This window comes from Nannobrachium achirus (genome assembly GCF_963921795.1).
Source record: "Nannobrachium achirus genome assembly, chromosome: 4".
Lineage (NCBI taxonomy): Eukaryota > Metazoa > Chordata > Actinopteri > Myctophiformes > Myctophidae > Nannobrachium > Nannobrachium achirus.
The window spans coordinates 37,376,239-37,393,264 of record NC_137813.1 but is presented as its reverse complement, the minus strand read 5'-3'; the positions used below and the strand labels follow the sequence as shown (position 1 = coordinate 37,393,264).

General features: G+C 42.7%; 1 protein-coding gene across 1 annotated transcript; it reads left to right on the top strand.

Moving 5' to 3' along the window:
• Nucleotides 1-9,136: 9,136 nt before the first annotated feature.
• Nucleotides 9,137-16,126, top strand: gfap (glial fibrillary acidic protein; the record flags this gene model as incomplete). Its single annotated transcript, XM_080723806.1, has 9 exons — nucleotides 9,137-9,648; nucleotides 11,686-11,746; nucleotides 12,176-12,271; nucleotides 12,726-12,887; nucleotides 13,538-13,663; nucleotides 14,129-14,349; nucleotides 14,466-14,509; nucleotides 15,193-15,275; nucleotides 16,085-16,126. 9 exons carry the CDS (start codon nucleotides 9,137-9,139, stop codon nucleotides 16,124-16,126), a joined length of 1,347 nt encoding a protein of 448 aa, XP_080579932.1.
• Between the last annotated feature and the right edge of the window lie 900 nt (nucleotides 16,127-17,026).

Here is a 17,026-nt window from a genome sequence, read left to right as displayed (position 1 = left end):
GAGTTACCAGGGCCCAAGGAGGTGGAGGGGCCCTAGTAACTTTAGCTATTGAAAAATAGCAGATATACAAGCTCACAGCGCGGCACCGAGTGCCGCGCTGCGAGCTTGTAGATCTGCTATTTTTGAAAAGTCGTGAAAATGTGTGCAAATCTTTGAATATGTATTTTTTTAAGCGGACATTTGTAACTCAAATTTTGCTTCCGGGGGGGGGGGGGGGGGGGGTCCCTGGAACTAAATATTTTGAGATGGGGGTCTGTGGCCAAATTCATATCATTTTGGGGGTCCTTCACATGAAAAAGTTTGAGCATCACTGACATGGAAACATGGGTTTCTTGCACACTTTTTCACAATTTTTCAAAAATAGCAGATCTACAAGCTTGCAGCGCGGCACTCGGTGCCACGCTGTGAGCTTGAATATCTGCTATTTTTCAATAGTTAACATTCATGGGGGGCCCGCAGTGAATCCTTGTACCCAGGGCCCCAGAATTTGGTGTGACGCCCCTGCATGTAGCCCCTTTTGTAGCTCTACAGCAATAAGCCAGGATTCGCCAGAACATGGAACTAACCATCTCCACAGCTCTCCTTAAACACTGCCATGCAGACAGAGGTTCCATTTCTGACTACACTGTTGTCTGGACCAGAGCCATTATTGGTGTTGATAATCACAGTCCATGTGCTTGCCTTGACAACCCTTATGCCCTTATTATATTCACCACCAGGGGGAAGCAAAACACCAAGGTTATCTCTCCACCTACAGTGGGTTGATGATCTCCTGATCTGTGGACAAACACACACTGATGCCAACACACACTTTTAAGGACAATGCACTCCAGTAACTACATGCAAGTCAGAGGTATGTACCAAATGTGTTCCATAAAACATGCTAAAGATCCACTTCTCTGTTTACATTCTCTCACTATGATGTTAAGAGAAATGCCTGAAATGTGCTAAAGTGTTTGACAGGAAACTTAACCTTTCAAACTTCTAGCTGAGCTGTCTCCATCCCAAGCCATGTAAGCTTTCCACGGGGCAATGCCCGCCATGCTGAATGGTCTCTGCTGCACTACAAACAGTGTTAATGAGAATGGACTTTGCTTTCCCTTCCTTATCCCGATACTCCTTACATCCGTCCTCACATTTATTTTTTGACAAAGATCCTTTTAAAGCTCTTTTTAAGACCTCCCCGGATCTCATGCTGCCTTCCCAATAATGTGTCCTTATCGTCCTACCTGCCTACTGTACCTTCATTTGCGGCTCAGTCTTGACAGGTGTTCAGTTTAGAATGTGCCAAAGAGTGGTGGATACAGGGTTTTAGATTCTGCATTTGCGTCAGTGAGATCTGCTGACGAAGCAAATGGTGTTTTGTTACAACTGGCTGATTTATATTTTGGTGCATGCCGGTGTCGTGCATTGAAAATAGCAGATCTACAAGCTCAGAACACTTTGTGTTGCGATGCGTTGGGATCTTGTAGATCGGTGTGTTTTTGGTGCACGATACCGGCACGCAACTAGGTATAACTCAGGCTATACAACCAGGGACGTGCTGGGCCCCTGATTCAGCCCGGGAAAAAGAGTTGGAGAGGCCCTCATTTTTTTTTTCTTTTTTATATATTTCGTCGTTGTCGGGTGGAAGCCTTATATGTCCAAAACCGTTTGTTTTGTATTTATCATTTTAAAAATGATTTAAACTAGTGAAAATAGCGGTGCGAGGCGTTGTGTGCTTGTAGATCTGCTGTTTTCACTACTTTTGTGCAACAGCCTTGTATGATGAAGCAGGGCTTTGCTTTGCGAAAAATGTATACATTTGAAACTTGGAGATACGAGGTTTCTGCCCGACAGTGACGATTTACTTTGTTGGCCGCACAGCCCCCAAAATGGAACATTTTATTTTTATTTTTTTCCTAATGGCCGGCCTGGACCGGCCGGGAATGAACCGGCCGTTCGGGAGTTGTCCCGCTTTTCCCAATGGCCAGCACGTCCCTGTATACAACCCAAAGGCCTTGATTTGACGGTGATTGACCGCTGCGTTTGCCTGAAAGCACACTGTTGATGTGCAGCTGGGCCAAACATCCCTGACTGGGAACCCTTTGTTCAAGGGCCTATTTAAGTCAGATGCACTTTTATTGTAAAATGAATGTTGTTGGGCTTTTGTTCCCCTTACCAAAGTGTTTTGTTTTTGTTTTTACTTTTAAATGTGAAAATGGTTTCACTTTTATTTATAGCCCTGTGTTCATCCAATTTGATGTTATATGCAAATATATGTATAAATATATTTTTTATATATAGACCATTTCTTTCGGGAAGTTATGTCTTTAAAAGTAATACATTGAAAGCAGCTGGTTTTGCAAAGATTTCAAAATTGAGGTTTATGATTGAAAGCTGGGTGGAAAATGGACTCTGGCTGTCTAGTTCATGCTCCAGTGCAAGAAACATTCCCCACATTCTTAGATATATACATTAAAGTATTTGGAATAATTTAACATATCCACTGGCAACATATGCCTGCACTGTAAAGTGTTACTGAAGATTTTGCTGTGTACTTGTCTGCAGGTCCAGCATGCACCTAAACCTTGAGGTCGCCTCAATGTTAAATTGGCAGTTTTTTCAAAAATGAATAAATCTATGCTTTGGAAAATGGTGTGGAATCATAGTAAAGTATACACAATTGTAATGTGCACGGTACATCATTAACAGACCTAAAATTACCCTTCAACTTGTTTATCCCAAAATTACATTGACAGCCAGGTTTTGTAGCACTTTTTGGGCCTTAAACATAATTTAAAAGATTTAGATATAAAATCAATTGTGAAAGTCCACTGGATGCGGGGAGTGTTTGTGTGCGTGAGCCACACATGTTCAGCACTGTAGCAAGTAGCTATACTAGCAGCCAGAGTCTGCTGTTCCACCCAATAAGACGACTTTGTTCAGCCCAGGGTTCACACTACAATATTGAATGTTTGGGCTAATCAGCACTGAGCCAAAAGGCTTGCTTATACTTTAAAGCCTAATTTAGTTAAAAAGTGACTGGATAATCAGTTGTTATCCACGACCATGTGTAAATTAGGCTTAACTATAATCTATGAAGTTTTACCTGGCTGCTGAATGCTAAAGGCAGCTGAAATACGTTCGGTATTGGAATTATACCAGTTATTATTAGGAGAAAGAACCCTGGGGTAAGCAAATGAACATGAGCTAGTTCTTTAGAGATTTTATATTATGTAAATGATATTGTGTACCACGGACAGGACTTGCAGTGCAAAGTCCAGTGTATCAAATTTATTTTACAATAAGAAAAGAGTAGTATGTTTAATTAATGACAGCGTTTTTATATATCGTGCCCTCCCTCAAAAACAAATAAATTGTTTTGTTTTGTCTTTTTTTGTTCTGTGCTTTGTTCATTTGTTTGTATGCTTATAGCAGGAGGAGAGTCTAATGCCTCAAGGCAACTAAGCATGTCTTGTATTGGTGTCATCATGAGCTGCTAAGAAATACAGGCTCAGTAAATAAATGGACACAGTGGACTGAGCCCATTGTTAGAAGCTGAGTGATAGATATTGTTCATCCCCCCCCCGCCCCTCTCTCTCCTTCTCTCATCCTTTTCTCTCTGAACTCTGTGTTCTTTCTTCTCTTGAGGAAAAACAGGAGGCAGACACAGAAGAGGGATTTCTGTGAACATATCTGTGGCAGTGAGATGGGAAAGCAGATTGTAACAGACATAAGGTTCCTTTTGTTGCATGAGCCGATGTGACAAGATGAATGGAGGATTTCGGTTTTATTGCCGTTATTAATTGATTTATTTGAGCGTGTGTGTGTGTGTGTGTGTGTGTGTGTGTGTGTGTGTGTGTGTGTGTGTGTGTGTGTGTGTGTGTGTGTGTGTGTGTGTGAGAAAGAGAGAGGGAGAGAGAGAGATTCACAATTATACTGTTGGTCATTATATTAAGCCGCTGAGTAATCTAAGTCATATTTCATTTTGTGGTCATAAAACAGCACTTGATTTTAGATTATATTTGAGCAAATTGAACCAATCAATTGCTCAAGCACACAGAGTGAGGTCAAGCACTCAGAGGCCATTAGATGATTACTGGAGTTGAACGTCAATTACATCTTAGCTGGAGAAGATTGTGCGTTTAGCAGCTGTTTGACATTGCAGTTCCATGTTGGTTATTCTTGATTATCTCTCCAGTCTCGTTTGAATTCTGAACAGATGTATTAATGGAATTGTTCAAGGCTGAAGGCATGAGGAAGAACAGGAGGATCCTGGATGCTCTTCTGTGTTTAGCCATCATACACAATTCCACCGTCTAGGTCGTCCTTAGACCTCATCTCCATCCTCCATACATCTGGCTAGCTCACCTGTACTTTATGGCTCTGCATCTTTTTTTTGAGCGGTGGTCACAACGCTCCTATACGTGGCCGTGTGTGTGGGTCTGTCTGTCTGTCTGTCTGTCTGTCTGTCTGTCTGTCTGTATGCGTGTCTGTCTGTATGTAGCCTGTATGTAGTACCTTTTGTGACCACACATGTTAAGGGAGGGGCGCTGTTGTTCAGGCCAGGCCAGACACCCACACACACACACACACACACACACACACACACACACACACACACACACACACACACACACAATATATATATATATATTTGTTTTGCTGTTGCGCAGCCTCCACAACCACCGCTCAGTTCACACGGGTGTGATTTTTTGTATACATCCACGTAGTAGGTGGGATGCCGTTGTGATCGATCCCCATGCGTTGGCTCTCACAGCACGAGATTGCTGGCTGGAATTTGTCTGTTGCAAAGTAGCCTCGGAAAAGTTGCAAAGTGACCGGCCAGTCACCTCCTCCTAGATGCTATTTTTTCATAATTTTATCTCACTCATTAACCCTAATACTGCAGATGCTTGTTGGTAACATGCTAGTCTCTCAAGAACAGAGAGGGCGCTGTTTTTCCCTTTTAATTGACGATGTTTAGCCAGATTAACATGCTAATGCTGGTTTATGTTTAGAACATTGCGCAGTATTCTGGTGAAGCACCCATTTGGAGACCTTTGAATGACAGACCTCCGACTCTAGCATTCACAACCAGAATCTACAGTTGCAGATAAGTGTGTTTGATATGTTGGGGGAGGTTGAAGGTCCACATAGGCCAAGCCATTCAGAGCCCTTTAAGGTCTTTGCTCTGATGAGTTGACCAATACGCACATGTAGTCATTGCTTTCAGTGCAGTGCCTCCTGTTGTCTGGTCCAGGTGGATGGTCCATGTCTGGCGCTATTGCACTATTACACCAGAACAGACCATCAGAATGGTCCTTTAACACCTTTAACCTTCCCCACCCTCATAATTTGCTGTTGAAAGTGTTGTTGACAGGTTGGAGTCACCTTTACATTAATGTCTCATCCATGCATCCCTGCATGTGTTGTTCTGCTCTGTTTTGGTGGTATACAGCACGTGTTTGTGTTCTGGTGGTATGCGCTTGGGTTTGTGTGGTATGCAGTTCTGTCTCTGGGCCCCCAGCATTACTGCTGACAGGCAGACATCAGGACTGGGCTCAACTGGGCTCCCCATTGCCGCTCTTTGTGCCTGCACTCTGTTTGGACCCAGTGGTGCTGAGTCATTTAGCTTGCCTGTCTGCCCCAGTTAAGCTCCCTGCTTTCCAGTACGCCCCATTCACACCGGATCCCTCACTGCTTCGGTGTCACAGCAACATGACTTCTCTGTTATATATATTATTATAACATCAATCATGTCTCTGAGGTGAGAAATGCCCTGATATTTGTGTGCAGGAATACAAATTATTGTGTGGTTGCTGAAAAACTCATATAAAATATATTGATATATAAAATAACATCAATTAGGCTTTAGATTAATTTGTGTGATGGAGACTTCATGGAATCTAGAGGCAGCAAATGAGCAAGCTGTTGAGCCAGGCTTGCCTGATGAAGGAGGGAGGAGCAAAGGCAGTGTGCTGCCAGATCCAGCTACTTGGCCAAGAGTCAGATTTAGTATGCCACCATCTATGTTCACGTGTTAACGGGACTGAGGGGTGGATGTATTGGACTGTCAGTGTAAAATGCGTGAAGACAAAGTGCAGAGAGTACTGTGTGGTCAAATGGAGCTGGCAGCCATGTTGCGCTGGCTGAAGATCAGTGTACTGTAGACCAACAACATTAGCATTCTGTGCTTTTCTTCTGTCTCTAGCAAATGAGATGGGCTCCTCCTGTCGACTCATGAATCAGCTCTTTGCCGTGACCATCAACTGACTGCATAAGCAAGGGGTAGAAAAGGAGAAGTGCGGGCCAACCATTCCTTTCTTTTTCTCTCTCTCTCTCTCTCTCTCTCTCTCTCTCTCTCTCTCTCTCTCTCTCTCTCTCTCTCTCTCTCTCTCTCCCCTCTGTAATGTTTTGCCATCAGGCGATATTGCCCCAGTGACCACATCTGAGGCAACGGCTGTGATGAGTTCAAAAATTCAGGGGGCCAATACTATTAGTGTCACCTTAATGATGCAATCATGCCGTTAATCCTCAGGCCTGGAGACTTTTAAAACAACAGCACCCTGCCAGACTTACAGTGGGCTTCCTAATTTGACCCTTATTAACAGCAGGTAATTGGAATTCAAGTCACTCTGTTGTTTTCTATCCCAATAACAAACACACCCAGGGCCCACATAGTGAAGTCTTACTGGGTTGTATTTACCATCTTCCAGTACCACTAGTTCCCACTCCCCATGCTTTTATGAGCTCATAACAAAGAAGTCCTTTATTCCCCCTGGGACTGGACCTGTTGTAAGGCCACAGTTTACGAGAAATAGGTAAGAAGCATGAAGACACTATAGTGTCAACTCCCTGCTGTAGTCCTAAATGCCAAAAGTCTCTTGTCAATCTTTAAACACTTAGATGTATGACAGACACGTTTGTATGAAACTGAAATGTATTGAACGTGATTTTGTAGTAGTTTCCCACAGGGCATGCAGATGGGGAATGGATGCTGGTGGCAGAGATGGAGCAAGGTGGTGGGGGGTCTGAAATGACAGCACAAGGCAGGTTTCATTCAAAGTATATGAAGATATATATTACGGTACATTTTAGAGAGAGATATGATCGGCTGATTGAACAGAATGAGGTTTAGTGGCTGAATGGAACTTTGAGCTCAAGTCCTTGCACAGCTTTGTTCATCTCAGTTTTTCTCTTTAGGAGCACATTTTCCGAAGAAGAAGATCCATGGTCCCATCTCCAAAACTAAAATTATTATTTTTTTCACAAGAATGTCAAGCCATTTTCAGTTGTAGTGCTTTGGTTATGGTCCCTAAGGTTGTCATGGTGATGGATGGAAACTGGACTTGTAACAGCCCGTCTGTCTGTTGATTGTGAGCCCAGACCAGATCAGTAGGGCCATCCCATTCCCAACCCGCTCCACCTTCCATCTGTGACCATCTTATAAGCCTTGTCTTATGTGGTCATTCCAAAGATGTCAAACAGCCCTAACATCCTCCACTCATTAATAACTGCTTCTGTGTGCTTATGCTGCATAATGGCCTATTTACCATATTCAAAAGTGTCATACTTGTTTCTTGTTACCATCGTAACAACCTTGAGAAATGTGAGCATTTCAAATGAATTTAATGGTTAGGTAAGATCAGTCATTAACCTAATGTGATTTTCAGTGATACGTTAGACACACCTGCATACACACGCACGCACGCACACGCACGCACGCACACGCACGCACACACACACACACACACACACACACACACACACACACACACACACACACACACACACACACACACACACAGTAATAGTTAAACCTCTGTTGGTGGCCACATAGGCTTTATGTTTTGGGGGTTTTCGTCCGTCCATGCATATGAAGCCTATTATGTATCCATCCACCCATCGGTATGTATGTCTGTACCGTACGTACATTCTTCCCAACATTGTGAGTGTGATAACTTAGAAATGCTTTGAAAGAATGTCATGACTTGGACTCAAGGATGAGCTACAAGTAGGTGGTCAAAGGTCAATGTCACTGACCTCATGTCCATCCCATTTTCATGAACTTTTGGGACGTTCATAACCAACATTGGGCACAAATGTCGAATGGAACAACCACTACAATTTGCCTAGTTTGACTAGGGTCAATTTCTACACCATCAGAGTAAATTAACAGACTTTTAGGCACTGGGAAGACTCCATATCTATTTCCTAATTCTTCCCTTCTATGCGCACTAATTATGCCTCAAAATGAGGAGCAAGGCAGAAAGGCAATAGCAGCCAAGTTGCTCCCCCTAGATTGTACCTCCCCACAATGTGGCATTAGGCCATGCAGCGTAATTCCAGTAAATCCTACGGGCTTAAGCATCTTTCCCACTTGCACTGAAAGCCCTACCGGTAACTCCATTCAATGTTCCAAATTGGCGTAATTTGGGAACAAGTGTCTTTTTCCATAATATTTTGTTCTGTAAATTTGCCACTTCTTGACCTAGAGTTATTTACGGGAACTTTTACTCAAAGCTGAAGTGAGAATGATTCTGAAAACATCAGATTTAGGTACATAATATGCCTTTTGATGTTTTGGGCATATGTAATGATTTCATGCCACACAGCGACACTTTACTCTTTACACTTCTCTTCTCAATCACAACTGCTGTCATGTTCGAGGAGGGGAAGAAACGATTTCATTCCATCAACCCAGACAAGCAACCCAGTTTTTTTGTTCAACCACTCTCCATCTGCTTTTGTAGGGAGCATGTGTGGTCATGTTGAATTGGTGGCCAAACTCTGTCACTCTGTCACACAAATTCCTATTCATTCAATTGAGAGAGAGAGAGAGAGAGAGAGAGAGAGAGAGAGAGAGAGAGAGAGAGAGAGAGAGAGAGTGAGCAGCAAAGAGGGTGGAGAAAAAAGGAGATGCCCAAAAGACATTTGTAGTTGAGTGGACGAGCACAAACAATCCCTGGCACACAATTTTTTTGAGTGTCATATAAACCACCCCTTCGCTCTCTCTCTTTTTTGTCCCATTCACTGACTGCCACTTTCCCTCCCCTGTTGCCCCACCCTGTGGCCTCTCTGCTTGGGACTCGTGGGGGGGGCATCTCTATAAAAGCACTGTTTGTCCCCTGACCAAGCTCTATTCCTCATCATGGAGACTCAGAGAGTCCAGTCATCTTACAGGAGGCGTTTTGGGCTCCAGGGCTCCAGCAGCACAGGCTCAGGTGGCAGACTTAACCGCCTGTCCTGGCATGGCAGCCCTCGGCACTTCACCCACTCCACCCCGGTCACCAGGATTTCCCTGGGCTCGGCCAGCGGGGCCCTGCTCATGGGGAGCCCCGGGGAGCGGCTGGATTTCTCGGCCGACACGCTGCTGAAGGCCCAGTACAAGGAGACCCGCACCAACGAGAAGGTGGAGATGATGGGTCTAAATGACCGCTTTGCCAGCTACATAGAGAAGGTGCGCTTCCTGGAGCAGCAGAACAAAGTGCTGGTGGTGGAGCTGAACCAGCTGAAAGGGAAGGAGCCCAGTCGCCTGGGAGACATCTACCAGGACGAGCTGAGGGACCTGCGGAGGCAAGTGGACGGACTCAGCACAGGGAAAGCCCGCCTGGAAATAGAGAGGGATAACCTGGCTGGGGACGTGGCCACGCTCAAGCAGAGGTACAGTAAGCAAGGAGCAGGATATCATGTTTCATGTTGGGGTGATATCTGTGTTATTTTTTAGATTTGCAGTGATTTTTTTGCAAATGCTCAGAAAACAGCTTTGATATATTGTTTTTCTTTTTACAAAATGTATTCAAAGAGTGTGCAGTATAATTATGCATCTAGTATTGCAATATCAAAGACAGCTTTTTCTGTTATTGATGAGTGGTTCTTTTCTGTTCTTCATAATAACTTTACTAAAGATGGGTCAGAGTTGAGGTGAGATTTAGATTTCTGCTGAAATCAAATCAGCAGAAATAAAAAATATACTTTCTAAACTTCATCCAGCATGGACCCCCAGTAGAATGAGTGTGAAGGAATGAAGGGAGCACAATAGAGCACTTCACAAAGAGAGCTGTGAGCAAGGCAGATGTTCTCTTGTTGCCTGTTAATCTGGGTGGAACATTTGTCAAAAATAGAAAATCTACAAGCTCACAACACGCTGATATGTGATGCCTTGTGAACTTGTAGATCGCCTGTTTTTCGCTAGAGATTTGGTGTAGACAGGAAGAAGTGGTCCAAGTACAGATCATCTCAGGTCAGTTTAGTCTGGTGTCTAGATAGTTTAAAGGGATATTTTCCTTTCAAACATGTTTGGGGTCGTTTTAATGTCCACTCTTGCTTTTGTGAGCACTCCAGACAGTTTTTTAAATAGCTTGATTCAGTATTTAGATATTTGATATATATTGTATCTTCCTATACAAACCCATTGTAACTTCGAACTCCATTTTAACAATGATAGATTCGTTGAAAACACCCTTCCTTGGTTCTGGTGGCTGATATTGTCCTTCTTGAGTGGTGTTTTCAATTACCTTTTTCATTTATTCTTTACATTTTTATTTTATTTTAATTTTAAAAACAAATTAATAAAATAAATGTAAAAAGTAACACACGGCACCTCAAGGCCAATATCATGCAGTCACCAGAATGAACTGGTTTTCAATGAAGAGGTAAAAATGGAGTTTAAAGGTACAATGAGTTTGTATAAGAACGGGGCGTGTCTGATACAATTAATATCAAATATCGAAATACTGAACTAAGCACCTTAAATTTGTCTGGGGTAAAATATATCCCTTTATGTGTTTAACTGAAATAACCCAGTCTATTGCATTCATATCAGGTGCACTCCTGTGCTCATTTTAGAATTAAAATTTCTGGTATCTAATCTCTAAAATGGATATGTGAACATCCTTGACATCAGCAAGCTCAGTTTCAGAGACAAGCTCCCTCTAATGAACACACAACTGCCGCTCTTTGAGTGAAAGAGCTGTCTTTGAATACATTTGGTAAAAAGAAAAGGAGATGTTCCCCATTTTCAACTGTTTTTATTTTACTTGTAACACGTGCTTTGGCAATGTAAACGTATGTTTTCTCATGCCAATAAAGCTCCTTTGAATTGAGTGAGTGAATAGTGATGGTCAGAGGTCCTTGTGTGGTTTTGTTCTTCTCTGTGACCCATTCGACACTGCATGAACACACATGCAGATGTTGCCTTAGGTCTGTGAGCTTGCATGCGTCTGTTTGCACGAGCGTGTGTGCGTGCGTGCATGCATGCATGCGTGCGTGAGAGAGAGAGACAGATGGGGCATAGGATGACGTAGCTCTGTGTGAGACTATGAGTGTGTATGTGGATCCATTGTAAATGTATAAACTCCACCCCGTGGGAAAGGCTTCTGGCTGCTAGATTGGTGTGAATAACTAATGACGCGTAAGCTTTCTATTGAGCTGAGCCCTGGCCTTCTCTTGCACACCTCTGCTACTGTAACATGGGGAACAGTAGTGTATCTATCATTAGAAACCAGACACAAAACCCCCAAACAGTATTTTTTTAATCTATGAAGCATAAGCCTATTGTATAAAGTAATACTGTTCAAACAAACTTGCTGTTGAACTTGACATAAACTACTGGGGAGTTGTTTGGTGTGTCATTTGCAGTGTTTTGATATGCTCCATCAGTGTTGCCAACTGATTTTGTTGTGTTTGTGTGATGCTCAGATTGCAGGATGAGATGGGTCTTCGCCAGGATGCGGAGAACAACATGAATGCCTTCCGACAGGTACTGTATGTAATTCCCCCTTTTTTTTTTGACATACCCGGGACTCGCTGTCAGAGCCTATATATGATATGAGCCTTACCTCTCGACAGTGTCCTGTGTACTGTAACTCCTGTGACTAGAAATGCCCTTCAAGTGTTGTGTCCCCCCCCCCACACACACACACACACACACACACAGTAGAACTGCCCCCCTGGTGGACATAATCTTGGTCAAAAGTCCTATATTAAAGCAAATGAAACAAACTGTATGCAAATTAAAAGTAGCAAAATAACAAAAGTTGCAACTTTGATAATACGTTATGGAGACAGTAAGACCCATTGATGTGGGATAAAAGACACGCGCTTTCTAATTCTGGTATTAAGATATCTGTCACCTTCTGTCACAGCTTGTCATTTAAACAACATGTGTGACCGGTCATTCTTGGTATAGGATGTAGACGAGGCAGCTCTAAGCCGCGTGCAGCTGGAGAGGAAGATCGAGGCCCTGCAGGATGAGATCAGTTTCCTGAAGAAGATTCATGACGAGGTGAACAGACCAACTACCAACATCATCACCACCTCCCACAAACTCCACCACCCACCAGCACCAACTCCACCCACCATCACTGTTGTCACCTCACCACCAACTTTACCGTCCATCATCACCAACAGCACTCCACCCACCATGACCACCATCCCACCAACATCTGCCACCACCATCACCGTCCACCATTTCTTTACCCCGCATTTAACTTGGAAACTGGAGAATTATGGCTTGGGGACCAGTTTTTCCCTAAGGCTATACTTACTACACTTCACTTGAATCAATAAATTACATAATCTTTCATGTGTAAAATGTAACAAACAATGGACTTTTCTTTTTACTAATAAGTAAGAGTAAGAAATATTATTAAATATTATTCTTCTTCCTAATTTCTCCCTTATTTCTTATCATTCCTATCTTCATTGTTTTCACTTTTGCTTCCTGCCACTGTATACAGGAGCTGCGTGAGTTCATGGAGCAGCTGCAGGCCCAACAGGTCCATGTGGACCTGGATGTGTCCAAGCCAGACCTGACCTCTGCCCTCAGAGACATCAGGGTCCAGTACGAGGTCATGGCCAACTCCAACATGCAGGAGACAGAGGAGTGGTACAGATCCAAGGTCAGCACATTCACACTCGCACCATTCTTTATCCCGCTAATGCAGGGGTCTTCAACGTTTTCAGGCCAAGGACCTCTTAACTGAGAGAGAGATGAAGCAGGGACCCCCTCTACATATTGATAAATGCGTTTATCAAAAGATTTTCATCGACTTGTTTGACATTGATTGGATTTGTGTAAATGTTTTTTCAGACATTTAGACACTTCAATCGTCGATATGTAGTAAACTTAAACCTCTGTTCACTCTGTGCTTGGTCTGCTCTTTTTGACCTCTTGACCAAACCTCTTTGCTGAAAATAGCCGATCTACAAGCTTGTAGATCTGCTGTTTTTGGCTAAAGTTCTACTCGGAATAGGGATGCGAGGGTTCAAGTTGTTCATTTAAAAGGATTATCCTATCACACAAGGATTTGGCCCCTTGTAGCAACTCTAAGGAGCCCCTAGGGGTCCCGGACCCCCTGTTGAAGACCCCTGTGCTAATGTAATCAGGCCTGTCTGTGTGTCCTTCTGTCTACTTTTAGCACAATAACACAAGGGTGGATTTCACAAAAGATACCACGAACAATGACTTGCATCTACAGTATTATATACTATTACTAATACAAGTGCGATGATGCACATGGTATAATTAATAATTCATCTTTAAACACAGTTTGCTGACCTGACGGATGCAGCCAATCGTAATGCAGAAGCCTTGCGACAGGCAAAGCAGGAGGCCAATGACTATCGCAGACAGATCCAAGTGATGACCTGTGACCTGGAGGGCCTCCGTGGGACGGTGAGTCAACCAATCAAGAGTTAATTTTATGTTATAATGATCAAGTGTAAAAAAGAGATGGACAAAGCTACGCCCATATACTCTACAGATGGTAAATGATGCCTATTTAGCAAGCATGTGCATGCCGCCATCTTTAGTTTAGTTTAGTTTAGTTTAGTTTAGCCACTCCTCTCCTACGGCATATACTATTTTATCATCAATTTTAAAATACATGGGACCACCCAGAAGCAAAATTTGAGTTACAAACGTTCGCTTTAAAAATACATATATTCAAAGATTTGCACACATTTTCACGACTTTTTCAAAAATAGCAGATCTACAGGCTCGCAGCGCGGCACTCGGTGCCACGCTGTGAGGTTGTAGATCTGGTATTTTTCACTGGTTAAAGCATTCAATAATTCTAGGCCTAAATGGGTTAAACACTAATGTTTATTATCGCCTCACAACTCTCTTGCCCCTCTCCAGAACGAGTCCCTGGAGCGCCAGCTGCGTGACATGGAGGACCGTTTTGCCATGGAGACAAGTGGTTATCAGGATACGGTGAGTCGTTTGGAGGAGGACATCCAGTCTCTGAAGGAGGAGATGGCCAGACACTTGCAGGAGTATCAGGATCTCCTCAACGTCAAGCTGGCCCTGGATATTGAGATCGCCACCTATCGGAAACTACTGGAAGGAGAGGAGAACAGGTGTGTGAAGGAGAGGGCTGGCTGGCATTTTAGATTGTTGGTATGATTTTAATCTTTTGTGAATATTATTGTTGTTTGGAAACTGTAATTGTAATTGCACTTGCTTCTCTTTTTAGGATCACTGTTCCAGTTCAGAGTTTTGCCAACCTGCAGTTCAGAGGTGGATAAAGAATCAATCCTTTCCTTTCTTTAATTGATTGTGGCTTTGCATGCTGTTCATATTACCCGCTGTTTCAATAAGTAGTTGCTGTTAACATTTCCTGGTCTTTTTTAACCATTTACTGTAGAAATTATTTGACCCATGCACCCATGCATTCAGTGCCATCTATTTTGATTGATTTTTGCAATATAAAGTGAAATCTTTTTAATTTTGTACCTAATGAAATATGCATTTTTTGGTGCATTGATGTCCATTTGAGCAGAAGCATTTTGACACTATTAAACACAAAACTATTAAACATAAAATAGTAATAACAATACTACAGAAAAGTGCAATGATAAATCAGTTGAGATGCACTTGATTGTCGGATTAGGACAATTTTATTGTATTGCACAGCCCGTCCACCCACCTGTGTCACAAATGTCATTAGCCCACTTCTTAGTATTATGATTACCCAGTACTGGACTGGACTTTGTATATTGATTTGACTGTGCCTTCCAGTTATATTTGTTCAATGTTTGTTTCTTCTCTCTTCTGACCTTCCCTATTTCAACTCTTCCTGTAACCTTAATGTTGAGAGCTTGCACAAAAGAAAAATGACCCCCTACAATACACCTGTAACTGTGTGATGTGACTTTAAAGTTGATGATTCTGGCCCTCTCTTTCCTCTTCCCATCCTTCAGAAACCAATGTGGACACTAAAGCCCCAGAGGCCCAGGTGAAGAGGAGCATCCTGGTGCGAACTGTGGAGACTCGAGATGGTGAGGTATGTGTCAAAATAGAACAACCTAGAACACGGTAATATTCTACCCCAGTGGTTCCCAACCTTTTGTGGATCGAGGCCCAATTGAACATCTCTAAAGCGTTTGTGGGCCACCAATCTGACCACCTAAAGTTGCACTACTATTTCCTCTTCTACCCCGGATTTGAACCTGGTTTCCTACACAGGCGCTGACATTTTTACCATTGAGCTAATAGAGCCTGCCTGCTTGGTCAGGAGATTAATTGAATCTTGATCATCAGGTCAGAATTCATGTCAGATCTTGTGTCTAGGTGAGACATGACCTTTGACACAATACAAATGTCTTAATAGAAGAGCAGGGAGACGAATTACAACCACCCAAAATGTATAAGTTATATTGTATTAACATACTCTACCATACAGTTTGGACAAATGTATGTTAAGTTACAACACCTTCTTATTTTAGATTGTAATTAGAGAAAAGAAAAGATGGGTGTTAAAATGTTTTGATTTACAGCTTTCTATCATTTTAGCTATTTTGATTTCGGTGGTGTTTTAGACACAATAAGACGTAATAATAAGTTTTGCCAATTATTTGGGCGTTTGCGAATCACTGTTCTACCAGACTGATCTGTATTGTTGCACTGTACATCCTTATTTATGCCTCTAGAGGGCAGTGTGTCATATTGTGTACTGTACTACTGACATAAGCCCCAGTACACACTTCATCCACAATCAGCAGCAGCACAGCTGATGCCTTCTGTGAGCTGTGACACATACAGCAACCCAACAGGGAGTTTACTATTTTTAACTGTGATCTCTTTGCTTTTCAGATTATTAAGGAATCGACAACTGAACACAAAGATCTTCCTTAATTTCCGACCTGGCAGGCATATTCAACAGTCATCTTGTCTTCTGTAACCCTCTGAAGATTTGAATGGTTATGCCATTTCCCTTGTTTCCAAACCCCAAAGTTGCCCTGTACCCATCACAAAATGTATTTCATTTTCTCTCTTCATTATCTACAAACCATGTGCTATACACTGTTACATGATCACAGCAAAGCTCATTGACACCAACATTATGCCTAATTTATGCTCTGTCGTACGACTGTGTATAAATCAGGCCCTAGAATTTCTGCCGACTGCATATTCTTTCTACTATTAGCTTCGGTGTGGAATGTTTGCCACTGTCTTTGGGCCTATTCCAATAACAGCATGCTGGCAGATTTCCTCTTTTAATTCTGAGTGACAGATCAGATTGTTATCGTTGTTTTGGAATAGTTGCCAGAGAAGAGGCCTTGAAATGTAGTGATTGTGTGGCGCTGAAGTTGTGTGGTTACTGTGTATGTGAAATATCAGGAGGAAACTGCAGGAGCAAAGAGTAAGCAGTATAGTCAGGATGGACTTTTGGACAAGTATGATGTGTGTATATTTAGCGAAACCACAGCTAGTAGTAGATCAGTTTTATGCTCATCCGGTGCGATTTTATGGCTCATTCCACTATAGTGCCACGGCCATCTTTGTCTACATAATCCCTTTGTAAAACTCACCTCTGTCGCTCCATCCACCCTACACAGTCCTCTCTCTCTCTCCCTCTCTCTCTGGTGCTGTGTTTGTTATTCACTGCATGGGTGATAACAGAACATCATCTTTTAACACTTAACCAGTGTCAGGGCATACCATGCCCACTTAAGTAGTGGGTGATGGGTGCAGAGCAGAGGTGAGACATGGGAGTGTGGGGGATTGGGGAAACCACTAATGTGACCTTTAACC